Source organism: Hemitrygon akajei, chromosome 15 (genome assembly GCF_048418815.1).
Source record: "Hemitrygon akajei chromosome 15, sHemAka1.3, whole genome shotgun sequence".
Lineage (NCBI taxonomy): Eukaryota > Metazoa > Chordata > Chondrichthyes > Myliobatiformes > Dasyatidae > Hemitrygon > Hemitrygon akajei.
The window spans coordinates 30,599,849-30,627,666 of NC_133138.1; the positions used below are offsets into that span (position 1 = coordinate 30,599,849).

The 27,818-nt window shown below is 41.5% G+C and overlaps 1 protein-coding gene across 2 annotated transcripts in view; it reads right to left on the bottom strand.

Annotated features, from left to right (window-relative positions):
- arap3 (ArfGAP with RhoGAP domain, ankyrin repeat and PH domain 3) overlaps positions 1-27,818 on the bottom strand; it is a 271,085-nt gene that overhangs the window by 116,755 nt on the left and 126,512 nt on the right. For both annotated transcript variants that reach the window (XM_073067377.1, XM_073067376.1), the window contains exon 2: positions 13,961-15,009. In XM_073067377.1, coding sequence (XP_072923478.1) covers positions 13,961-14,931 — 971 coding nt within the window. In that variant the 5' untranslated portion in view covers positions 14,932-15,009. The remainder of the gene's footprint in view (positions 1-13,960; positions 15,010-27,818) is intronic.

Sequence of the window (27,818 nt, forward strand, 5' to 3'; positions counted from 1 at the left end):
ACAAAGGAAATCTTGCTGTAAATCCTTGTTCACTGTGATGCATAAGCTTTATATCTGCTTGGACTACTATAAAAAATAATCAGTACAAAGTGCAGCACAAGATCACTTTTGATGCCAGATGTGCTTGAACAAATTAATCATGTACACCATATATGTCACAAGGGGACATGGAGATTGGACCCAAATGCAAGACACAGGCACTGAAGTACTAGGGGCAGGACAGGAACAACTAAAGGATAGAACAAGATGGGGAGAACGTGGCATGCAACAGTGATCCTGAGGTTCAGGGAGTTCATGGCAAAGGCAGGACCCTGGCTAGACTAAAGGATGTGTCTATGGGACAAGGAATGCTGGGAGGATAGCCCCCTGGGCAGGCCACATTACTTCTGGGCAGGGCCCAGCCTCCTAGGCAGGAACACAGGGGCCTGGGCAAGACACAGCGCACCTGGGCAGGATGCAGGGCACCACCCATCAGAAGAGAGGGGTAGGAAAGGGTCAGAGTCCCCCCACCGGGGAACAGCAGTCCAGCCTGCTTACCCAACAAAGGCAAGGGATCAGAAGGCTCAGTCCAGGGTGACTACAAGAACAGACTTACAGAACTAGATGATTAACAGTGGGTACTCCAAGCCAGGGTCAAAACAGGATAGCCAGGCAAACAGCACAACAGTGCAAACCAGACAGAACAGCAGGTACAAGACAAACAGGCCAAAACAGATTCAGAGCAGGATAATCAACCAACCAGACTCAGTCCCAGAGCCCCTTATATCCACCTGCAAACCGATAGGTCTCAGCTGCACCTCCTTAAGCCAAGATGATCCTATTTAGGCTTAAGGGTGAAAGGAGGGATGGCTACAAGACCCGGAGTCCAGAATCTGCGGACCGGAACAAGACCCAGAAAGCGGGCTCTGGACCGGACCATAACAACATATTAATGTTTAAATATATAATATATTGCAACAAAAATAAAGTTGCCACCTGCAATTTGTGGGTTTACATGTTTATTAAAATATTAGAATGTGCTCTGTATTACAGAGCAGTATAGCACAGGAAATGGCCCTTCAGACCACAATGTTGTGCTGAACCATTTAAACTAATAATCAAACAACTAACACTTATTCTCTTCTGCCTGCGCAATGTCTAAATCCTTCCATTTTCTTCATTTTCATGTACTTATAAAAATGTCTCTTAAAAGTCCCTTATGTTTCTGCCTCTAACCATCACGTTGGACAGTGCATTCCAGGTGCCCACCAAACTTCTCCCCTCACATCTCCTTTGAAATTACCCCCTCACGTTAAATGCATGACTTCTGCAATTGAAATTGTAATTAAAGGATATTTACATGTACAATGACACAAGAGGAGATAATTAATATCAGCGTCCAGGGGCCTGATGAAGGTTCTCAGCCCACAATGTTGACCCTTGTGGATTGTGGTTTGGGCTCTGTAGCTCATATTATGATGGCTTTCTATTTTCTGGTTGCTCCCTTTCTAGTTGCTATATTGGGCAATTTTGAATCGGGGCAGCCTGCAGATAATGAAGACTGAACTGATTGGACTCTTCTGATTTTGTGTCCTTTTCACCTACTTTTTGTTGCCATTTGCGCGATTTGTTTTTTTGTGCGTGTGGTGGGCCATTGATGTTTTTTCTTTAAATGGGTTCCATAGTTTTTCTATGTTTCGTGGCTGCCTGCAGGAAGATGAATCTCAGGGATGAATGTATACTGCATACATTCAATGGAAATAAATGTACTTTGAATATTTGAATCTTTATTCCTCTCCATAGATGTTGCCTTATGTACTGAGTTACTCCATCATTTTGTGTGTGTAATGCTCAATCCCAACTGTCTCATTCCCTGTAACCCCTACAACTCACACTTGCGCATGATTTCACTTTAATTATTTTTGCTACACACTAAGTTGTAAATCACGGAAGCCAAATAAACCTACCAGTGTACCTTTGGGATACACAAATTCAGTGGAGCTCCCATAATTAGCACAGAACAAAAAATGTTTCAGGTCAAAGACACTTTGTTAGAAGAAAGCATTGACCTGAAACATGAACTCCATTTGCTTTTCCAGAGATGCTGACTAAGCTGCTGAGTGCTTCCTGTATTTCTGGTTTTGCTTATGACCGACGAGTCTATTTCATATATCTGCAATGCCTCCATGACAGATGCAGAATAAGTGTCCACCAGTAGCACCTTCTTACCCAGTAGATGGTTCCTGATGAAGGGTCTCGGCCCAAAACGTTGGCTATTCTTTTTTCACGGATGCTGCCTGACCTGCTGAGTTCTTCCAGCATTGTGTACGTATTTTTTGATCCACAGCATCTGCAGTTGTATTTTTGGGCATTGCTTAAACATGTGCCTGTGAGCATCTGTGCTTTATGTCGATTTATTTTGTGCATCCGTTAACAAGATGAGTTCTAAGGTATTGGAAAAGCCTAAAAGAGCATGTAAGGGTGTTACACTTAGCGTAAAACTAGACATAATTAAGCATTTCAATTGTGGTGAACAAAGTAAGAACATAGTCAGTTTGGCTAAGGGTTTGGGGAAGTTGATGAAGTTGATGTTGAAGAGGTTTTGGCATCCCATGACCAAGAACTGACAGATGAAGAGGAAAGGATGACAATTGAAACCAAACATAGTAGTGAACGGCCTGAAAGTGAAGACGTCCTGGAACTGAACGGGAAGCAATTGCGTGAGATTTTCGCTGCGATTGACAACGCTACAATGATTGCAGAAAAGTATGACATTAATTTTGAAAGGGTACGTAGGTTTAGGGCATATTTGTAGGATGGTTTGAGTGCTTACAAAGAACTGTATGATAGAAAAATGCATGAGGCTGAGCAGTCAAGCATACTGTCGTATTTCAAGCCTTCCACATCAACCACAGCAGACGACGAAACTCGACCTTCGACATTGAGACAGGTAGACATAGAAGAAGGTGACCTGCCTGCCCTGATGGAAACAGACGATGATAAAATGACACCCCAGTCTCCACTAACTCCCGCGACCCCAACCTCCGACGACTCAGCCTAACACACCAACATCAGTGTGCTCACTGTCTTCCTGATTACAGTAAGTAAAACTACACTGGGCGATGATTATTTCTACTTTATATAGGCTGTGTATTTCTATGTGTTATTTGGTAGCTTCATAGCTTAAAGGTTACTGGAAAGAGTGCTTCTGCTGGGAGTGCTTGCGCCGTGTGTTTTTACCGCGAGTGCTGCCGAGAGCGCTTGCGTGAGTTTTTCACTGCGGTGGACAGTTCTGCAATAACTGTAGAAAAGTATTCCTACATTACATAGGCTGTGTAGTTATCAGGTAATTCCTTCTTTTACTATATGTTACTGTTATTTTAGGTTCTGTGTTATTTGGCATGATTTGGTAGGTTATTTTTTGGGTCTGCCAACGCTCACAAATTTTTCCCATGTAAATAAATGGTAATTGCTTCTTCACTTTACGACATTCTGGCTTACGAACCATTTCATAGGAATGCTCTACCTTCGAATAGCGGGGGAAACCTGTACCTACATGTCTCCAGATAATACCCTGAGATTTATTTTCTTGCAGGCATTCATGGTACAACAAAGAACTGCAATAGAATCAATGAAAAACTAAAAGAAAATGAAATCCTGTTCCATCAAAACTCACATACTCTTACTATGGAACATCTCATTGGCACATTCATTGACTGATTGACACATTGCCCTCAAACCTGCTGATGACGACAGTATTAAAGGCAATTTGCCCAAAACGCTTATTTTTCAACTTTGCAAGACAAGCTGACACAAGAATTTCTTTCATTGTTTCTGTGTGTGGGAATAGAAATTTCTGGAATCATTGTCTGGTATGGAGTCACTGCACAATTTTAGAAAGAGCTGAAGAGGATTGGAAACCCAGTCAGCTCCATCAAGGGCACTAGCCTCCCCACCATCAAGGATATCTTCCAATGGCGATGACTCAAAAAGATGGCATCCATCCTTAGCGACATCCACCATCCAGGACATGCCCACTCCTCATTGTTACCATCAAAGAGGAGATACATGTGCATGAAGATCCACATCAACATTTTAGGAACAGCTTCTTCCCCTTTGCCATCTGATTACTGAACATACAATGAACCCATGAGGAGCAGCTTGCTATTTTTTGCTCTACAGATTTAAATGTTTATATGTATTTCTTAGTTTAATTTATAATATATTTTATGACATACTACCTGTACTTAAAATTAGTGGCCACTAAGTACGTGCTTGTGGTCTTCTGCTCCTATAGCCCATCCACTTCAAAGTTCAATATGTTGTGCATTCAGAAATGCTGTGCTGCACACCACTGTTGTAACACATGGCTATTTGAGTTACTGTCAGCTTGAACCAGTCTGGCCGGTCTCTGCTGACCATCTCATTAACAAGGCCATGCAGAGCTGTCCCTCACTGGATGGTTTTTGTATTTTGTACTGTTGGTAGTAAACGCTAGAGACTGTAGTGTGTGAAAATCCCAGGAGATCAGCAGTATCTGAGATACTCAGATCATCCCATCTGACACAAATAATCATTCCACGATCAAAGTCACTTAGATCACATTTCTTCCACATTCTGATTTTTGGCCTGAACAACAACTGAATCTCTTGACCATGCCTGCGTGCATTTACGCATTGAGCTGCTGCTACGTGATTGGGTAATTATATATTTGCAATAATGAGCAGGTGTACGGGTGTACTGAATAAAGTGAATGAGTACATGTCAATGACAATAAGCCTGATTCTGATTCATTAGGAATTCTCTCATTACAAACACATCAAAGAAATTTATAAGTTTCTTCATGAATTAATGCATGGGACATTCAATGTTAAGTTCATCACCCATATCCTTAAATTTCAAATATTATCATTTCTTTTGTAAGTTTGAATACAATATTATTTCAACAAAATATTCAATAGCAGCTCCTTTGTTGATAACATTTTCTGTTCAGACTTTAATAGACCTTTTATTGAACAGAATCTTTATTTATGTGTTTAATTATTGAAATACAGTGCAGAATCAACCCTTCTGGCCCTTCAAGCGGAACCACCCAGCAATCCCCTGATTTAATAGCAGCCTAATCATGGGAATATTTACAATGTCTGTGGGAGGAAACCCGAGCACCCAGAGGAAACCAATACAATCACAGGGAGAACATACAACCTCTTTACAGGCAGCAGTGGGAATTGAACCCAGGTTACCTGTACTGTAAAGTGTTGCGCTAACTGCTCTGATCATATAGATCTTTCAGTACCCTCTTGATCTGCAGGTCCAATATCTCTAAACGGTAGTGCTTTGCAATTAATCCAGAGGACTTGCTTTCTATGTAATTACATTGATATGATGGAACCAGGTTAGATCCTCAGAGATCATGAGACCCAGGAACTTGAAACTGCTCACTCTCTCCACTTCTGATCCCTCTGTGAGGATTGGTATGTGTTCCTTTGTCTTACCCTTCCTGACGTCCACAATCAGCTCTTTCGTCGTACTGAAGTTGAGTGCCAGGTTGTTGCTGTGGCACCATTCCACTAGTTGGCATATCTCACTCCTGTATGCCCTCTCATCTCCATCTGAGTTTCTACCAACAATGGTTGTATTGTCAGCAAATTTATAGACGGTATTTGAGCTATGCCTAGCCGCACAGTCATGTATATACAGAGAGTAGAGCAATTGGCCAAGCATACACCCCTGAGGTGCACCAGTGTTGATCGTCAGCAAGGAGAGGATATGTTATCACCAATCCGCACAGATTCTGGCCTTACGGTTAGGAGGTTGAGCATCCAGTTGCAGAGGGAGGTACAGAGGCCCAGGTTCTGCAACTTCTCGATCAGGATTGTAGGAATGATGGTATTAAATGCTGAGCTATAGTCGATGAACAGCATCCTGACATAGGTGTTTGTGTTGTCTAGGTGGTCTAAAGCTGTGTGAGAGCCACTGAGATTGCATCTGCCAGTGACTTATTGTGGCGATAGGCAAATTGCAATGGGTCCAGGTCCTTGCTGAGGCAGGAGTTCAGTCTAGTCATGACCACCCTCTCAAAGCATTTCATCACTGTTGATCTGAGAGCTACTGGGTGATAGTCATTAAGGCCGCTCACATTATTCTTCTTCGGCACTGGTATAATTGTTGCCCTTTTGAAGCTAGTGGGAAGTTCCATCCGTAGCAGTGAGAAGTTGAAAATGTTAATGAATATTCCCGCTATTTAGTTGTCACAGGTTTTCAGACCCTTACCAGGTAATCCATCTGGACCTTCCGCCTTGCGTGAGTTCACTCTCTTTAAAGACAGCTTAACATCAGCCTCTAAGACAGAAATCACAGGGTCATCAGGTGCAGCAGGGATCTTCACAGCTGTAGTTGTGCTCTCCCTTTCAAAGTGGGCATAGAAGGCATTGAGTTCATCTGGTAGTGAAGCATCGCTGCCATTCATGCTATTGGGTTTCACTTTGTAGGAAGTAATGTCCTGCAAACCCTGCCAGGGTTGCTGTGCGTCCAAAGTTGCCTCCAACCTCATTCAAAATTGTCTTTTCACCCTTGAAATAGCCCTCCACAAATCATACCTGGTTTTCTGGTACAGGCCTGGGCCACCAGACTTGAATGCCACAGATCTAGCCTTCAGCAGATGACGTATCTCCTGGTTCATCCATGGCTTTTGGTTTGGGAATGTACATTAAGTCTTTGTAGGCACACACTCATCCACACAGGTTTTAATGAAGTTGGTAACAACTTCCCCACAATCTCAGAATGTGCCAGAGATTTGTTCATTCCCGAGATCTCACAGCCAGAGGCCTCTCAGCTCCAACCCTCCATCTGCTCAACAAATTGCCTCCAACAATCTGACCGACCCATACCCTCCATCCACAACTACTGTTGCCAAGGAAATTACACAGAAAACTGCAAATTTTCTTGCAAAAATCAATGGTTAGAGGTAGATAACTTCTAATGTTCGAAACAGGTTGCAGAGATAAACCCAGCAACCACAGGCTAGTCAGTTCACCTGAGGTGGTGGGGAACATTCTGCAAACATTCTAATGACAGAGAAAGGGTTAGTCACCACTGAAAATTCCAGTGGGGACTTGTTGAGGCAATTTATATCTTAGAACAACTGAATAATATTTAAGAGTTTGCAGATGTTAAGTATGTCAACATGTTTTATAAGCACTTCAGATGATATCAGATAATTTCAGGGAGTATACCCAAAATTTGGAAAACAGACAACGTGTTTCCCTTGTTGAAAAAGAGAAGAAAATAAGGTAAGGGATTATAGGCCTAGAAGTATAACATCCATTGTACGCAAGATGCTGGACTAAATATTCAGAGGAGTTAGAGTTCATAATTTAGCAAAACTGAATATAATTGAGCCTATTCAACATGGTTATATGAAGGGAAAATTAAATTATAAGACTACTGAATTGTCCCCTAGTACAATATGATGGACTCTTAACCTCAGAATCTATATTATTACGGCCTTGCATTTTATTGACTCCTTGCACCGCACTATCTCTGGCTGAAGAATAACTATTGGTCACAACTCTGGGAGAATTACTCTTGACATCTTCCTGCACTGATATAGGATCTTCCATATCCAGCTGAAAGGTTATCTGGGGTCTTGCACAGTACACGCTCTCCTGGTACTGCATTGGAGAATTTGCTCTTCCTAAGTGTTCATAACACTGGAATGGGACTTGAACAAATACAACTGGATGTGGAGAGGATGCTTCTTCAAGTGGGGGAGTCGAGGATCAGAGGGCTCAGGCTGAGAATTGAGGAATGATATGAGGAGGAATTTCTTTCACCAGAGGGAGGTGATTCTGTGTAATTCATCACCACAGCTGGCTGTGGAGGCCAAGTTATTGGGTATTTTAAGTGAAGGTTGATATGTTCTTGATTAGCAAGGGTGAGAAAGGGTGTGGGGAAAAGGCAGGAGAAAGGGGTCGAGAGGAGTAATAAATCAGCTACACAGAATGGTGGAGCAGATTTGGCCTAATTCTATGGTTGTATGGTCTCTTTAAATAATTCATCTTAGTACTTTACTTCCTTCCCTCCCAAGAATGCTTCCATTATATTGATTTAAATGTCCCATGTTTTGTCATTTTTGTTCTTACACAAACGTGAAGAAAATAAATTGAAACATTTTTTACTGTTGTAACCAAAACCATTTAATCTACTTCCTTTTTACAAGTGGTGACAATTGTCTCCTCAGCTGGTAGCCTGAACAAAATTGGCAGTAAAATAGTTCTCACAAAGTATTAATTTCAAGCATCCAATTCTTTCTAACTGGCTGCAAGGTTGGATACCTGGTCACCATAGAGATTAAAAATAAGTGGTGTTTTTAAAGTGTAAAATCTCTACCAAGAATGAATTACATTGAAGGAGAAGTGCCACTTAAAACAAGCAATTAAGAACTGTAGGTGGAAGTCTGATATTGAGCCATTCAACACTTTAACATCAAGTTTTAGTAGCTTCTGCCTTCTGTCTCTTCCCTTCCCTTTTATACTTTCTGACCTGAGCAGGGTTATAGCTTAATAGCTGATGTAACACACACAAAATGCTGAAGGAACTCAGCAGGTCAGGCAGAATGCATGGAAATGAATAAACAGCCAACTTTTCAGGCCAAGGCCCTTCTCAGGACTCAAAAAGAAGGGGGAAGATGCCAGAGTAAAACGGTAGGGGGAGGGGAAGGAGGATAGCCAGAGATGATAGGTGAAACTAGGTATGTAGGAAAGGTGAAGAGCTGGAGAGGAAGGAATCTGATAGGAGAGGACAGTAGACCATAGGAGAAGGAGAAAGAGGTGGGGACCCAGGGGAAGTGAAAGACAGGTCAGAAGAGGTAAGTGGCCAGAGTGGGGAATGGAAGAGGGGAGGGGGAGGGAATTTTCTTTTACCGTAAGGAGAACTTGATATTCATGCCATCAATTTGAAGGCTACCCAGGCACAATATATGGTGTTGCTCCTCCACCCTGAGGGTGGACTCTTCATGGCAAAAGAGGAAGCCATGAACCAACACGTCGGATAGATGATCTATCAGATCCCAAGGTATCTTTGATGACACATATTTGATGCGAACCTGGGCCAGGGAGCATTCTGTTTGATGTAACAGTGAAATGCAAGAACAGAGAGCCAGACTGGAAGTGTAAAAATCCATCTTCAGTCTCAATGTTAAATGCCACCTCAAGCTGTCCCTGCTTCTCAGTATTCATCAGCCCACGTGAAAAGTCAAATCACGTTTATGGGAGAGGAGGCAGATAGCAGAAAAAAAAGAGATAAACAAAATTTTGTTAAGGATGAGTGCATCTTTATGTTCAACCTTCACAAAACACAGGCTTGGACCTGTATGCAATCCAGTCACTACACTTCAGGAACAGTGTTGGAGGTCTTTGAGAAGAAGCAGAAATGATTGATTAGAAATGTTGCAGGGAAGAGGATTTTGACTGCAGGATTAGATCAGACAAGCCGGAGTTTGTATCAGAGCAAAGAAGACTGAACAGAGATTTGACAGAGGCTGATAATGACAAGGTGTAAAGAGAGATAAACTGTATCCATTCAGGCATTGGTCAAGAGCCCAGGCACCCCGACTAAAAGGATGAGCAAAAGACACAGGTGGGATGCAAGGAAACACTTTATTTGTTTTACACAGTTAGGAGTAGGAATCAGAATCAGATTTGTTATCTCGGATATATGATGTGAAATTTGTTGTTTTGAGAAAGGTTAAAAATAAACTTGCACTCATCCTTAAAATTTTGTTAGCTATTTTTTCTGCTGTCTACTTTGCCTTACATATGCATACTTTGGCCTGTCGTTTGGATTGATGACCATTCAGATGCAGGCACAGCGAGGTGTCCTGTAGCACAGTGACCAAATATAGATTCTTCGAAGACACCGAAGTTACAATAAAGAAATAAGAAGTGCAAAAGAAAAATAACAAGGTCGTGTTCATGCGTTCATGGACCATTCAGAAATCTGATAGAACTCGCCACATAAGGAAGTTCCAGAAATGGAAATGGAGGTTCATAATGAAATGGGATAGGTATTGAGAGAAAATATTTTTATAGTAGGAAAGTTATTTGGAATAGTGAATGGTCTAAGATGGCACTGGTGAGACACACCTTATTTGCAGCAAACAAATCTACTAACTGCTCTATTAATCACACTTTTCTGGACAATGATCACTGCAATGTAACTTCACTTTCGGAGATGTGCTCTTGAACCTCTTGTACAACCTTTTATTTTTGTGGTGCTGTGGGGGTTTGGTTAACTGGAGTCTCAAATGTGCAATAGAGTGGTGTGGTTAGTATGGGCCAAATTGAAGTGGCAGGACCCATGCCCGAGAATGAGGAATGATTCAATGTTTGGCTGATATACGTTCCAGGTCAGATTGAAAAGGTTGGGTACGGGTCAAATTGAGGCAGCGGAATTTAAGCCCAAGTGCGAAAAATGAATCAGCATCTGGCCAGAGCTGGAGCAGGTTGAATTGAGCTGGCAGGGCCTGGGCCTGAGAGTGAGGAACAAGCTGATGTTTGGCCAATTAAAGCACAGAACCAAATTGAAAAGATCCAGGTGATGGGGCTAGAGGCAAGGGATGGCCAGTGTTCAGCTCGCTGCTCCACAAGGTTTACTCATCTATGCGTTGAACTGAGACTGCAACCTGGACTGGCTGCAATACTGAACTGGTTTTGTGGCTGTGGACTCACTTTCATGAACTTTAGTTGTGAGTCTCATTTGTTTACTGCTTATTATTTGCATGACTTGTTCTTTTTTCACACATTGGGTGCTTGACGGTCATTTTAATTCTACTGTATTGGGTTTTTTTGTTGTTATAGTGCCTGCAACAAGACGAATTTCAAGGTTGTACATCATACACATATTTTGATAACAAATGTACTTTGAATTTTGACTCATTGCTCTACGGATAGCTCATCACTGCAGGATGAGTTAAACTGTCTCTTATGTTAGGATTTCAGGATTTTTTACTTTTAAGGAAAATTGCTGAAAGAATTCACAACTCATTCCAGGACAATACCCTTACATTTGAGCATTGATTCGAAATAATAAGTTCACATTTCAGATTGCAAACATTTCTCTTTATTTTAAGCTTTTTTGTTATTTGCAGTAACTCTGATTCCCAGACAGGGGACTCCAATGAGACTGTCCAGAGTGATCTGACATTCAGCTGAACCACGCACTTTATGGGTGAGACAGCTTCATGGAATTGTTCCTCAGATCATGATTATCCTTGCCAAATGTGAGATAATTCATTATGGAATGTCAAATAGGAGTAGGACGTACACAGTAAATGGTAGGGTGCTGAGCGACATTGATGGAGAGACCTGGGGGTTCAACAAGAAAGATCCCTGAAAGTGGCAACACAGATAGATAGTGTGGTGAAAAAAGCATATGGAGTACAGTGCAAAAGTCTTGGACACATACATATATATATATATATATAGCCAGCGTGCCTAAGACTTTTGTACAGTACTGTCTTTATCAATGTGGAGTAGAACTCTAGCTTGTAAATCTGGTGGGAGCAAAGGATGTTGGGAATGGCGAGGGTAGAACACAGTGCAAAGGGTGTGGGACAAGTGGCAGAGGAGGGGTGCTAGGGAATGGTAATGGTGCAGGCACACCCAGCCCTCAGACACCAGGCAAGGTAATCTGACGCCAAACAATTGGTTTATTGATCATTACAGAATGTCTCTCTGGTGCTTCCCACTCCCTCTCCTCACCTTTCCCCTTTTCCCAGCCACGTTTCCCCACTCTCTGCCCCCTTCCCACTCTCAGTGCACAATAGAGAACCATATCAGAATCACTCACATATGTCATGAAATTTGTTTTATACGACTGCAGTACAGTGCATACATAAAACTAATACAGTACTGTGAAAAGGGCACCCCAGTTATTTATGTGCTAGACTTTTGTACAGTTCTGTAGCATGCATACCTTTATAGATTGAGGTATTGAATATGAGCTTTGGGATGAATTGGTCTAGATTTACGAAGTACAGGTCGGGCAGCACTTAGAGAATTAAGTACACATCTAGTTGCAAAACTGTGGGGACATAATTGTGTTACACAGAGTGTAGTGGAGACTCACCAAGATGTTGCCTGGACTTGAGTTATGGAGAGAGATAAGATAGGCTCGTTAGGTTTTCCATGAAATGTAGGATGGCTGAGGAGTGGCCTCATTCAGGGATATATAATTATAAAAGGAATAGATCGGTGTGGGGCATATATGGTGTCGGATATGTCAGTAATATTTGAGGAATATTATAAGTATATTGTTTGATTAAGCATCCTTTGTTTAAATCATTCATTATGGGTTATAGGTAAAAGTAAATGATTGGCATACATTATTATGCTACTATGTCATAATGCTCAGCTCACTAAAGTAAATCAAAGTAGACACGTTCATTCCTGGCTCCAGTGTTTTTCTTTTAAATAATTTCTGGAGTTACAAAGCATAAGTTTCCCGAGAGGGATAGCACCTCTGGTGAAGGGGCTGGTCATGTCCATTCTGAGGCAGCTTTCACCTTTGGTCCCCACCGGACATTCAGCTCTCACCTGTGGCTCCAAGTAGCTGTTTGCATGCAACAGCGGCCACATCCCCTGGTGCACCGCTTCTCCAGGCAGGCTTAACCAGGTGAGGGTTGCTGGTGACCCCTGTGAGATAGGGACATGCCTGTCCCAGCATGCAAAGTTAGCCTCAGCAGACCTAGCTGATGAGATCCACAATGAGATCCAATGGTCAGGTAGGCGTTACTGTAATGCTCCATGGAGAGCGAAGGGCAGGACAAGCCACAAACAGTATCATGGTTATCCGCTACAACCAAGGAAAACACTAGTTTGTAATGCTTGCTCGTACCACTGGACTCGGACTTCTGGGGTCGAAAGAATTGAACTGCCCCAGGGCAACAGCTTTTCCACATTAAAACTCTCCCACACAGGTTTCCTGGTTATTGTCAGACACAACAGCCAGAAACTTTTCACATGGTAAGTGTGCTCAAAATAAGGGGACCTACACTCAGTAGTCACTTTATTAAGTACCTCCTGTACCTAATAAAGTGGTCATAATATGTACATTCATGGTCTTTTGCTGCTGTAGCTCATCCACTTCAAGGTTTGATATGTTGCGCATCAGAGATGCTCTTCTGTGCACCACTGATGTTAAGCATGGTTAATTAAGTTACAGTTGCCAGTCCGGCTCATTCTCTTCCGACCTCTCTCGTCAGCAAGACGTTTTCACCCACAGCACTACCACTCACTATATGTTGTTTTGTTTATCACGCAATCTCTTTAAATTCCAAAGACATATGTGCAAGAAAATCCCAGGAGATCAGCATTTTCTGAGATACTCAAACCACCCCATCTGGCACCAACAATCATTCCATGGTCAAAGTCACTGAGGTCTCATTTCTTCCCTCAGTCTGATGTTTGTTCTGAACCTTTTGACCATGTCCGCATTCTTTTACGCATTGAGTTGCTGCCACATGACTGGCTGATTAGATATTTGCATTAACGAGCAGGTGCACAGGTGTACCCAATAAAGTGGCCACTGAGTGGAGGTTTAAGGTAAGAGGAAGGAGTTTCAAAGGAAACTATTTTTTACACAGAGACTTGTTAATATCTGAAATGCACTGCCCAAGGAGGTACCAGAATCTGTACAATCGCTACACTTAAGATGCAATTGAACAGAAACTCACTCACTTCTATGCAAGGCACAGAAGCTTATGTTCCAAATGATGGCAGCATGTGGGATTTTTATAATTGGTGAAAAGGTCAACCTGGATGTGAACGAGCAAAGGCCTGTTTTGTGCATTACCACTCTATGACTTTACTAAACTTAGAAACACCTTTCAAAGCGTTCCTGTTGTTTTAACATATATCTTCCTATCATATTTTGATTCATTATACACAGAACGAAAGTAATATTCAATGGGCAGGCTTACCTTTCTTTTAATGAAAGTGATGATGCATCAGCTTGGCTCGCGGTGGGTGGGGGCTGTGGGACAGGTCTCCTTCCCAAAGATTTTATGCCTGACATTGAGAAGGACTGGCTTCGATTCCTCTCAGGCAAAGTCTCCACTGTGGTGTAGAGCTCGTTGGAGACCATTTTCCCTGTAAATGCTGTGTCAAACAACGGCATCTGGGGAAGGGAGTGCGAGGAAACTCTGGAGAGAGAGCAGATATCATGCAAGTCTTCCACAGACTTGGAGATGGAATCGACAAACTTTGATCCCGGTAGATCGTGTTCAGCTCTGTTTGTTGGACCATGTGGGGCAAAATTGGCAGGAGGCTGTCCCCGATTGATGCGCGGTGGCACGGGAGGCACCATCTCCTCTTCCTTTACAGCCCTTTCCCAAGCTGGAGACGTGACTTTGTTTTCTTCGTTTGGTCCCTGTTCCTTCTCAGTCAATTCAGGCCTTTCCATAGAAAGTTCACCAGGAGAAAACCCTTCCTGCTTCTCATGATTTGGACTTGGTGTTGATGCTGATCCAATATCTGTTGGAGGTTTGGGGCCTGAAGACTGCTTATTCAGTAATGTCCGTGGCCTGGGAATGGGTTTAAAAACTGGTTCTCCTGGTTCAAAAACTTCATTCCCACTGGTGTTATCTTTCCAATCATCAACAGTGCTTGATCTCTCCACAGTTTTCTCTTTCTCACCAGCGCAATGGCCCAGGACTGAACTCGGAAGATCATCACATGATAACGTCAGGTTACTTTGCTGTGCAAGTTTTAAGATCCGTTTCCGATGTCCAGTAGCTGTGATGCCGATCTGAATAAGCATTTCATTGTTAAAATGTACAAAGTCCTTGGATGTGTAAACTCCATTCAGGACAAAATTCTCTCTGTATCTTTCCAAATGGATAGTAGACAGCCAGTCTCCAATATCACACCCTTCTTCACTTTGTGATGCCATAGCACCTTAGCTGAATTTGTTTTCTCTCATTGGATAGACAGTAAAATGGGTCCATCAGTAAGAAGCAAATCCAGGCATCTGAAACAAAAAGATTCATCTATTAAAATGGAATTCAAACAAGGTATATCCTGAGCTGCCAGGCTTTCACTTTTTAGTTTAATAGGACTGCTAGCTGAAGCAAATTGTAACTCTAAGAGAAATATTTATGGGTCAAAGCAAAACTGAGCTCTCTTTGACAAACAACCACATTAGTTTGCCTTAATTTGAGAAACCAAGGCAAAAGATCAAGGACCAAAATATGGTCTGGATGCAGGGTTTTGGCCCAAGATGTCACCAATTCCTTTCCCTCTACAGATGCTGCTCAATATGCCGAGCTCATTCAGCAGATGGTTTATTTCTCAAGGACCAAAGTATGATGGCAATCAAAGTTGGAAGGAATAGGAGGAAAGATTAAATAGAGGAAGAGCCGAGATGAAAGCATGGGTAGGAATGTGGTTGATGCAATCAATACAAATGGATTCATGTACCAATATTGCCAATATGGCCAGACTGGTTAGAAATATTATCTATATTACATTCATTTCTAAACAAAAAATTTTAGAGAGACCAGCTCCATCTTTTACTACTATCCTTTACAGATATAGTTTTTGTTACACAGGATAGGATGGTGAAGAAGTCACTTAGAATGCAGTCTTTCGGCAGTCAGGGCATCGAGTTTAGGAGCAGGGATATTATGTTATAGTTAGGGGTGGCCTTATAGTTCAATTGTTCCATTTAATTTCAGAAAATATATACAATATACAACCTGAAATTATCAGTCTTTGCAGACATCCATGGAACCAGAAGATTACCCCAAAGAACGAATGACAGTAAAAACGCTAGAACCCCAAAGCCCCCTACTCTACCCTCCCATGTGACGCAGCAGCAAAACTTCACTCCTCCCCCTCCTTCCACATTTATTTCAGCAAAAAAGCATCAGTGCCCACCACCCACCAAGCGAGCAATAGCAAAGCCCCCGTGATCTGCATTACATAAAAACTAATCACCCCACCAGTTCAACATGCCACAAGCTCTGTATGAATGTTTATAAGATCCTGAGGAGTATGAATAAGGTGAACGGTCACAGTCTTTACCCCACAGATGGAGACTCCAAAATTTGCACAGATTCAAAGAGGGGAAAGATTTAATGGAGACCTAAAAGGTAGCTTATACCATAAGACCATAAGTCATCAGAGTAGAATTAGGCCATCTAGCCCATCGAGTCTGCTCCACCATTCAATCATGACTGATTCTTTTTTCTATCTCCTCCTCAATCCCAGTTCCCGGCCTTCTCCCCGTAACCTTTGTTGCCATGTCCAATCAAGAGCCAATCAATTTCTGCCTTAAATACGCCCAATGACCTGGCCTCCACAGCTGCATGTGGCAACAAATTCCACAAATTCACCACCACTTGGCTAAATAAATTCCTCTGAATCTCTGTTTTCAAAGGGCACCCTTCTATCCTGAGGCTGTGCCCTCTTCTCCTAGACTCTCCCACCATGAGAAACATCTTTACCACATCTACTCTGTCTAGGCCTTTCAACATTCGAAAGATTTCAATGAGATCCTCCCTCATCCTTCTGAATTCCAGCGAGTAAAGACCCAGAGCCATCAAATGTTTCTCATATGATAACCCTTTCATTCCCGGAATCATTCCTGTGAGCCTCCTCTGGACCTTCTCCAATGCCAGCACATCGTTTCTAAGATGAGGGGCCCAAAACTGTTCACAATAGTTAAGGTGAGGCCTCACCAGTGCCTTATAAAGCCTCAGCATCACATCCTTGCTTCTGTACATAGAGGATAGTGAATACCTGGAATGAGCTGCTAGGGCATGGGGTTCCCAACCTGCGGTCCACTGATGGCTCAGTTCATGGTAGGGAAGGGGTGTCCATGCATTTAAAATTTGGGATCCCTTGTCCTTAAGGAAGTGGTTGAAGTGTGTACAATTGAAACATTCAAGAGGCTTTTGGAGAGATATATGGAGGGGAGGAGCTTGGAGGCTGTGGTGAACTACATATACCTGTCTGGACTGCTCCTGTGGCTCCTCCCACAGACCCCTGTATAAAGGCGATTGAGGCCTGAGCCCGGACTCATTCCCCAGGATGTAGTGTTGTTCATTCTTCCAGTCAATAAAAGCCGATATCTCGCTTCTTACGTCTCAGAGTGAGTTATTGATGGTGCATCAGAGGCTGATGGCTGAAAGCAGACAACTGGTACCAGCAGGGAGGATGGAGGGGACCAGTCTGGTCAAAGGGCCTCCTTGTTCTGTATCATTCTAATGGCTCTATGACAAGCATAAAGAGGACAAGACTAGTCAAAGGGCCTCTATCACTCTGTCACTCTACTGACAGAGAGTGTCAGTAGAGTCAGGCAACTGTAAGGCAAAAATGAAGATCAGCAGGATCATCACAGTTTTCCGAATTTTTGGAATAAGAATAGGAAAAATTTTGTAGTGTTGATTTTCCTAGGGATTAGAGGAATTAGGGATATAAACATGGTGAAGACAGCCAGTTCTAAAAACACAAGCACACAATTCTTCAGAGCCTTGAATACTTGGGAACATTTCAAAGCACCTACACAGACAAGAACACCATTAATTGCTATAAAATGGGATACACAACAGCCAATTTGCACATAAAAAGTTCACAATGTGATGATGAATCTTAGTGACTTTGTTTTTGGATGATTATTGAAACCAGGCATACTCAGAAATAATTTAAGCCAGTAACATTATGACGTACCAGCTGCTGAGTTAATTGGTCAGCGTAAATTGTCCCATGATTAGGCTTGAATTAAATCGGGAGATTGCTGGGCGCCACAGCTAGAAGAGCCAGAGGTGCCTATTCTACACAGTATCTCAATAAATAAATGAACTTTGGACTAGATCAGTGCAGAACATTAAACATAAAGAAAGCTGCAATTGAGTTAGTAGAGTATAAAACAGAGCAGCAGAATACAATACAATACAACCGATGGATGAATATGAAACATTTTTGTATCTGGGATATCAAGAAGCTAAGAAAATAAATCATAAGCCATAAAGGGAAAACTTTCAACAAAATTTACTTCAAGGTATAAGAAAATCTGCCGAATAAATCGCAATAGTAAAAATATAACAAAGGCAATAAACACACATCCGCTATACATATATTAACATATTCTTTTAATATAATGTCCTGGTCCAAAACCGATCTGGAAAATTTACGTATAAAAATAAGAAATGAAATGACAGATTTTAGAAAACACTATGTACACTCGAACATGCTCTGATTAACACTACTTAGGACAGAAGGAGGAAGAGGAATAACAGATATAAAAAACTATACAGAAGTTAGATAAAACTTCCAATGAAATATTTTCATCAACGCAAACAAGTTTCAGCACTCCACACAAGCAGATATGATTCTGAGAGAAGTACAAACCACTAAACTTAAATGGAAGCTCAATTGAGAAAAATGAATAAGTTATCACTACAGAAGAAACTGTTAACCAATGGAAGAGCATTGCTCTCCATGAACGCCATCCCCACAATCTGAACAAACTAGATGTCATCAGGAAGTGTTGAACATCTGGCTCAGATTTGGAGACTTCTTCTCAGAAACAAAGGGGTTCCTTGTGGAAATAGAGGACCAAGTGGTTAATGCAGAATATTATCAAAAATACATAATAAAAAACCAACAAATTCAATATGATAAATGCAGAAAATGCAAAGAGAAACCAGAGACAATCCAACATACAGGATCCTGCAGCAGTTTAACTCAATTCTGATTACTTACACAGGCACAATCAAGTGGAAAACATCATTCACCAAAAATCTCGCTTTAAAATAAAAACTGATAAAAGACATCATTCCTTACTGTGGTCTGCAAGCCTGATCCAGCTTTGGAGTTAGACTCTACAAATTATATTATGACTGATCCATTATTACAGATAGGACAATCCATAATAACCATTCATATATATTACAGGATAAACAAGCAAGAACTACTTACTTAATGGATATAGCCATTTCAAACACACACAACATACAGAAATCAATTAGTGAAAAACACCAAAATACGCCGAATTGAAAGAGGAAATTTAAAGACAATTGAACAAACACAAGGAATACATTGTCCTAGTGGTAATATCTACAGCTGGTATCATCCCAATGTCACTGCACAATAACATTAAATAATTAGGCCTACACAACAATATTTATGTAAATCTCCAGATAGGCACATTACTAAATGCCACCAGAGTAGTCTGAAAGTTCCTAGCAATTGAGAAACGAGTCTGCTTGGCTTTGCATGTACATCAGGTTTAACCAGCTTGAGAAAAAATAATAACGATGATGATGAATAAATAAGTACTTTTTACATTTTATTTATTTAGAGATACAGCACAGAACAAGTCCTTCTGGCCCAACAAGCCGTGCCAAACAGCAACTCATTTATTTAACCCTGGCCTAATCGCAGGACAATTTAAATGATGAATAAACATACTAACTGGTATGTCGTTGGATTGTGGGGGAAACCAGAGCACCCAGAGAAAACCCATGCAGTTCGCAGTGGAATGTCCAGACTCTATACCAACGGTACTGGAAATGAACTCCGAAATCCAGAATGCACCAAGCCGTAACAGTGCCATACTACCTGCTATGCTACCATGGCGTCTAAATAAATAATACTGAGAACATGAGCTGTAGTCCTCGAAAGCGAGTCCATAGGTTGCGTACAGTGATCAGTTCAGCATTGTTATGAGTGAAGTGAGAACAACCACGTGAGACTCCAATGATTTGCAGATTTGCTACTTTAATGCTTGGCTGAGTCGGGAGCTGGCTAAAGCAGAGCACCAGGAACTCAATGCAATGAACAAATCAAAAACAGTCTATGTGTTAACAGGAAAGGAAAAGACTTGCCTTAACAGCCTCACTAACTGAACTACACATTTGAGATTGGCGCACGACTTCAGTGCCAATGACTTCAAAATGGTCTGTACATGATTGTTTATTGTCTGTTGACAAAGTCCGCATGAGCTATCGACCAACTAAAGTACCCTCAGGCTGAAAAAGGCTCAAGGCCAAACCAGACACAGTAAAACTGGCCCAACACACATGAACTGCTGGAGGAACTCAGCAGGCCAGGCAGCATCAACGGAAAATAGTGAACAGTCGATGCTTCGGGCCAAGGACCTTTTTCAGGACTGAGAATGAAGGAGGAAGATGACAGAATAAGAAGATGGGGGGAGGAGAAAAAGTCTAGCTGGCACATGGCTGAAGAGTTGGAGCACAACAGAAATCACAAACTGGAGCAGTGAGAAAGGGTTTCCCTGAACTCCCAAAAAGAAGATTTGAACTTCTTCAGGGTGGGCATCCTCGAAGAGACTTTGCAGTGGAGTAGTAAATCATAAACACTTCAGATGCTGGAAATCCAAAGCATCACACACTACATACTTCAGGAACTCAACAAGTCAAGCAGCATCTCTGATAAAGAATAATCCGTTGACGTTTCGAGCCCGGACCCTTTTTCAGGACTGAGCTGGAACGGGGAAGAAGCCTGAATTAAAAGCTGGAGGAGGGCAGGGAGGCTAGCTGGCACATGGTCAAAGTGTTGGCGGGCAGCAGAGGTCACAGCAAAACTGTTCAATATGAGGAGGAGGCATCATTGCACAGAAGGCTTAAAAGCTTTCCTGTGTGCTCTCTCTGATTTCCAACTCTTATTGAGTTGGGACAGAGCAACAGCCCTTGAGATAACAGGGGAAAACTCACTTATGATTCTGAGTACTTCATATATCAGAATATTGGCTGCTGGTTACTGATTTTATTTCATCCTGTTAGCAAGTACAGCTTCAGTTCGTTTTTGTTTCCATGTTTCTGTTTAAGATTGGTGTCAATGACTGAAGATAATTATAACTGAATTACATTTCTTCCATAGTCCTTTCCTTTGCTACATTTCTTGTAAATAGTCTGCAGTTCAGTTGTTATGTTTTGTAACTGCAAAACATTAAATTAATGCAAAGAAGGCATGAGACTCCAGGGATACAAAGGGAAGCAAATACAGTACTCAAAGCATTATATTTCAATGCATGGAGTATAAGAAGTGAGGTGGATGATTTTGTTGCATTATTACAGATTGTCAAGTATGATGTTGTAGCCATCGCTGAATCGTGGCTGAAGGATGATTGTGGTTGGGAGCTGAATGTCCAAGGTTACACATTGTATCAGAGGGATAGGAAGGTAGGCCATCAGGGTCCTTTTACCATTGCAGTTTCTTAACTCAACGCGCAAGGATTCAACACCTTCTGATCCTATGTCACACGTTTCTAATGATTTGACACCATTCTTTACCAGCAAAGCCACGACAACCCCTCTGCCTACCTTCTTATCCCTCCAATACAGGCCTCCAAACAGTAGCTGGATTGTGGACTACAGATTACAAAGGGAAATAGAAAAGGCACACCAGAAAGGCAATGTTATGATAGTCCTGGGAGATTTTAACATGCAGGTAGATTGGGAAAATTAGGTTGGTAATGGATCCTAAGAGAGTGAATTTGTTGAATGACTATGAGATGGCTTTTTAGATCGGTATGTCATTGAGCCTGCTAGAGGATCAGCTATACTAGATTGGTTGTTATATAATGAACCGGAGACAATTAGGGAGCTTAAGGTAAAGTAACCCATAGGAGTGAGTGATCACAATATGATTGAGTTCAACTTTAAATTTGACAGACAGGAAGTAAAGTCTGCCACAGCAGAATTTCAGTGGAATAAAGGAAATTACAGTGGTATGAGAGAGGAGCTGGCCAAAGTAACTTGGAAGGAGATGCTGGCAGGGATGATAGCAGAGCAGCAATGGCGTGAGTTTCTGGGAAAAATGAGGAAGGTACAGGATAGATGTATTCCAAAAATGAAGAGATACTCAAATGGCAAAATAGTTCAACTGCGGCTGACAAGGGGAGTCAAAGCTAATGTAAAATGCAAGCCAGCAAACAATATCAAGTTGAATCATAAAAGCTTTTCTCAAGTATATAAAAATTAAAGAGATGAGAGTGGATATATAACTGCTAGAAAATGAGGCCGGAGAGATAATAACAGGGGCCACGGAGATGGCAGATGAACTAAATGAGTATTTTGCATCAGTCTTCACTGTGGGAGACATTACCAGTGTGCCAGATATTGAAGGGTGTGAGGGAAGAGAAGTGACTGCAGTTGCTATTACAAGTGAGAAGGTGTTCAAAAAGCAGAAAGGTGCCTATGTCACCCGAACCAGATGACCTGCAACCTAGGGCTCTGAAAGAGGTACCATTAAAGATTATGGAGTCATTAATAATGATCTTTCAAGAATCATTGGACTCTGGCATGGTGCCAGAGGATTGGAGAATTGCAAATGTTACTCCACTCCTTAAGAAAAGAGGGAAGTAGTAAAAAGGAAGTTATAGGCCAGGTAGCCTTACCTCAGTGGTTGGGAAGATGTTGGAGTCCATTGTTAGGGATGAAGTTATGGTTAGGTGACACAGGACAAGATAGGACAAAGTCAGCATGGTTTCTTTAAGGGAAAATCTTGCCTGACATACCTGTTGGAATTATTTGAGGAGGTTACAAGAAAGATAGATAAAGGGGATGCAGTGGATGTTGTATACTTGGATTTTAAGAAGGCCTTTGACAAGGTGTCAAGCATGAGGCTTCTTACCATGTTAAGAGTCATGGTATTACAGGAAAGTTATTAGCATTGTTAGAGCATTGGCTGATTAGTAGGATGCAGTGAGAGAGAATAAAAGGATCCTTTTCTGGTTTGCTGCAAGTAGCTAGTGGTGTTCCTCAGTGGTTGGTGTTGGGATCGCTTCTTTTTATGCTGTATATCAATGATTTAGATGATAGAATAGATGGCTTTGTTGCCAAGTTTGCAGTTGATACGATGATTGGTGGAGGAACAGGTAGTGTTGAGGAGACAGGAAGGCTGCAGAAAGACAGATTAGGTGAATGAGCAAGGAAATGGCTAATTAAACACAATGTTGGTCATGTACTTTAGTGGAAAAAAATAATGTACAGACTATTTTCTAACCAGGGAGAATATCCAAAGCACTAAAATGCACAAGAGTCTTGGGAGTCCTTGTGCAGAACACCCTGAAGGTTAACTTGCAAATTGGGTCTGTGGTGAGGAAGACAAATGCAATGTTGGCATTCATTTCAAAAGGTCTTGAATGCAAGAGCAGGGATGTGAAGCTGAGTCTTTATAAGGCACTGGTGAGGCCTCACCTTGAGTATTGTGAACCGTTTTGGGCTCCTTTTCTAAGAAATGGTGTGATGGCATTGGAGAGGGTTCACAGGATGATCACAAGGACAATTCCGGGAATGAAAGGATTATCATATGATGTATGTTTGATGACTCTGGGTCGTTCTGGGTCTGTACTTGCTGGAATTTAGAAGGATGGGGGGGGGGGGGGGATCTCATTGAAACCATTCAAATGTTGAAAGGTCTCGATGTAGATGTGGAAGGGATGTTTCCCATGGTGGAGCAGTCTAGGACAAAAGGGCACAGCCTCAGGATACAGGGGAATCCATTCAATACAGAGATGTGGAAAAATTTCTTTAGCCAGAGGGTGGTGAATTTGTGGAATTTGTTAATGCAGGCAGCTGTGGATGCCAGGTCATTAGGTTGTATTTAAGGAGGAGATTGGTCGGTTTGTGTTTGGCCATGGTGTCAAAGGTTATGGGGAGAAAGCAGGGGGTAGGGAAAAAGAGGATCAGCCATGATTGAATGGCGGAGCAGTCTCAATGGATCAAATGGCCTAATTCTGCTCCTATGTCTTATGGTCTTATAGTTCAAGTTTACTTTAAGTGAGGTGCAGAGGTGCACCTGTATCTTGTGATGACATTTGCCATCAATGAATTTTTACATATACACACACACAAGTTTACTGAAATATCAATACACAACAACCAGCATATGTAATAAATCCCCTTGTTTAAAGGTCAAGAATCTTAACTTAAAATACCTTTGGCTAACACTATACTAATTGAAAGACTGGACAGGTAGAAGTCTGTTACCCAAAATGGTTATTCAGTGAATAATGATACTAATAATCTGTTCCTTCACAGTCACTATTGTTTAACTCCTACATAAACTCCCTGTGCAGACCAGTAAATTGACAACTGACAGCAAAATCACTTCAAACACTTCATTTGGAACAGTAATCCTTGCATTTTTTGTCTGTGGCCTTGGTTTTCCAGCATCTGCAGAATTTCTCATGTTAGTAATCCTTGGATGTCATGACATCATACAATTACAGAAGGGTTACCTTTCCTTACAATATATGCATGTGGATTCTTAGCAAACAATTGACTGACTGTGGGCAACCTGAAACATTGTGGAGGTCAGCCCTGATAGGAAATTCTCCTTTGGCATTTCATTACTTCTTAAGTGCCATTGTGAACGGGTCAACCTTTATTTCTGATCTAAATGTTTCAACTGAGAAGGAACCGAGTTCAGCTGTCATTCAGACTGTCATGTAATTACTCTTGGGCTCACAGGTCAAATTTATTATGGAGTCACCAAATAGATTGGACTCAAATCTCAGGTAGATGTAAGCTGTCGACAATTGATCATGCTGACAGATTGGCAGCTCTTTCTTCTTCTCTCTGTCTAACAACTTGGAGAAAACTACCATCAGGCATGCTAAGCAACATTTTGAACCTGTGTTTTTTTTTAATGTTTTTGAAATGTGACAGAATATGGGCCATATATTGCACAAAGTATTCAGTGAGCAGAACAAAGACTTGCAAGTGAGGAGACTCACAGCAGACATGCATCGTCTGCTCTGTAATGGCATGGTATCTGATTAGCATGGCTGAATGAAACCAGGACATCTGATACTCTTGACTTCAACTCCCACTCTAAGGCTTCAATAATTTTCAAATACTTTCCCTATCAAATTTGTCGTCAAGGAAGTGTCAAAGATAGGTTAAATATTGGAATATTTAAATTCCCCTTGCCTCACCCACTAAACTTTTAATTATTTATTTAGCAATAAAGCAGGAAGAAGCCCTTCTGGCCCTTCGAGCAATGCCACCCCAGCAACCATTTGACAACCCTGACCTTAGCCTAACCTAGTCACAGGAAAATATGCAATGACCAATTAACCTACCCAGTAGATCTTTGGACAATGGGAGGAAATCAGAGCACATGGGGAAAACCCATCCATTCTAAAGGGGAGAACATACAGAGACTCGTTCAAGATGACACCAGAATTCAATTCCAAACTCTCATGCCCCGAGCGGTAATATGAGGGGTGATTGATAAGTTCATGGCCTAAGGTAGAAGGAGTCAATTTTAGAAAACCTAGCACATTTATTTTTCCTACATTTACACACTTAGTCCAGCGGTCATGGAGCATGCAGATCCCTTCTTTGTAGAAGTCGATGTCTTGGACCTCCAGAAGTGGTCCACAGCATGGGGTGATTGACAAGTGCATGGCCTAAGTTAGAAGGAGATGAGTTATTAACTTCAGACTTTCTGCATTTTCACTCAAAGAGTTGAACTGCACGTGCATGTAACAAGAGCTGTATAACTCATCTCCTTCTACCTTAGGCCACAAACTTATCAATCACCCCTGCTGTGGACCACCTGGAGGTCCAAGATGCTCTTGTTACAAGCACATGCAGTTGAACTCTTTGAATGATAATGCAGAAAGTTTGAAGTTAATAACTCATCTCCTTCTACCTTAAGCCACAAAGTTATCAATCACTCCTGCTGTGGACCACTTCTACAAAGGAGGGATCCGTATGTTCCATGACCATTGGACTAAGTGTATACATGTAGGAGGGAACTATGTTGAAAAATAAATGTGCTAGATTTTGTAAAATTAACTCCTTCTACCTTAAGCCACGAACTTATTAATCACCCCTCTTAGCATCATGCTAACCGCTACACGACTATAGTGCCCACAGCACAATGTTAGAATGTTTCATGGTAAATATGAGACATTCTACATTCTTTCAAATGTCTGAAAAACACGAGCAATAAAAGCAGTCTAGATTGAGATCCTTTTTAGATGGCCTCAGTTAGATCATGCTTTAAAGTGGAAAGCGTAAGAATTGCAGGATTTATCATACATTCCAGAACTCCTTACCTATAACTGCAAATGCAACATTCACACAGTGGCCCCTTCATTAGATACACCTGTACAGCTGCACATTACTGCAAATATCTAACCAGCCAATCATCTGGCAGCAACCCAATGCATAAAAGCATGCAGACATGGTCAAAAGGTTCAGTTGTTGATCAGACCAAACATCAGAACGGGAAAGAAATGTGATTTAAGTGACTTTAACCATTGTTGGTGCCAGATGGGGTGGTTTGAGTATCTCAGAAATTGCTGATCTCCTGGGATTTTCACACTTAAGAGTCTTTAGAGTAGGGGTTCCATCCTGGTGTGCATGACCCCTTCCTTGATTATTACTCCATGGCACAAAAGAATTTGTAAACCCCTGCTCTAGAGTTTACAGAGAATGACGTGAAAAACAACATCCAGTGACTGGTAGTTCTGTGGGCAAAAGTGCCTTATAATGAGGAATATCAGGAGAATAGCTAGACTGGTTCAAGCTGTCAGGCAGGTGGCAGTAACTTAGATAACCATGCGTTATTTAAGTTACTGTCACCTGCCTGACAGCGTTGCAGTATTTACAAATAAGATATTGCATTAGTAGTATATTCAAGAACAGTGACCCACAAAGTAACCCTTTAACTGAATAATTTACATTACCACAGGAAGTTCATAAAGCATCAGTGTTTTATAAAATGTTCAAGCACTCTGTGGGTGAATCGTGTAACAATTTCAAAGCAGTATGGCAGAAGGATCTTGGAAGCGATATTGAAGATAATCAGTGGTCAAAAATTTTATCAAATGTGGGTAGACATATTAGGGAAGCAAGAGGGAAATTTATTTAGTATGAGATAGTACACATATTATTGGACACCAACTAGACTCTAGAAAATGGGGATTGTTGATAATAATTTATGCTGGAAACGTAAAAATGAGGTGGGTACATATTTTCACATAATTTGGGAGTGTTCTATGGTTCATCCATTTTGGAGTAAAGTTCTTGATTTGTTGGGGAATTGGTTGGGTTCCACACTGCCCTTGTGCCCATGGCTTTGTCTCTTGGCTGCTAGGACAATGATACCTAATGTAAATAATGACAAATTTACTATTTTAAAGGTGGGTCTCATCACAGTTGCAAGAATTATATTCAAGCTGGAAAATAAACCCAGATGTCTCACTGTGAAGGAATGGACTGAGGAAATGATTAAGATTTCATCATATGAACACATGTTGGGAAGAACTAACAGTGAGGGGAAAGTGCAAGATGCGTGGGATCAATTTTGGTTGCATGTTAATTTAAACTTAAATTAGAATTTTTTTCTGTTTCTAAGTCTTATTTGTTTTCCTGTCATGGGATGGCTGTGTAAATATGCCGTACAGTATCTGCTCTGTGCTATGCTGTGCTGCTTTGTAAAATAAGAATAAATAATAATATCAATTTGAATTACAAAAAATTAACCACACATTACAACAATGGTGTGCAAAGGCGAATCTCTGAATGCACAACATGTTGAACCTTAAAGAGGATGTGCTACAGCAGCAGAAGACTGCAAATGTACACGCAGAGGCCAATTTATTAATGACAGAAGGCCACTGAGAGTATGTTCAGCTTAACCCTCTCACATTAATTGCCAGGGGACAAGTCCCTGAAATGTGGAGAGGTTCCTGCTCTCGCCATCTAGTTCAATGGTCAAAAAGGAGTCTGGAAATTTCCACTGAAGTAGGCACTGACAAACTAAAACATGAGAAAATCTGCAAGTGCTGTA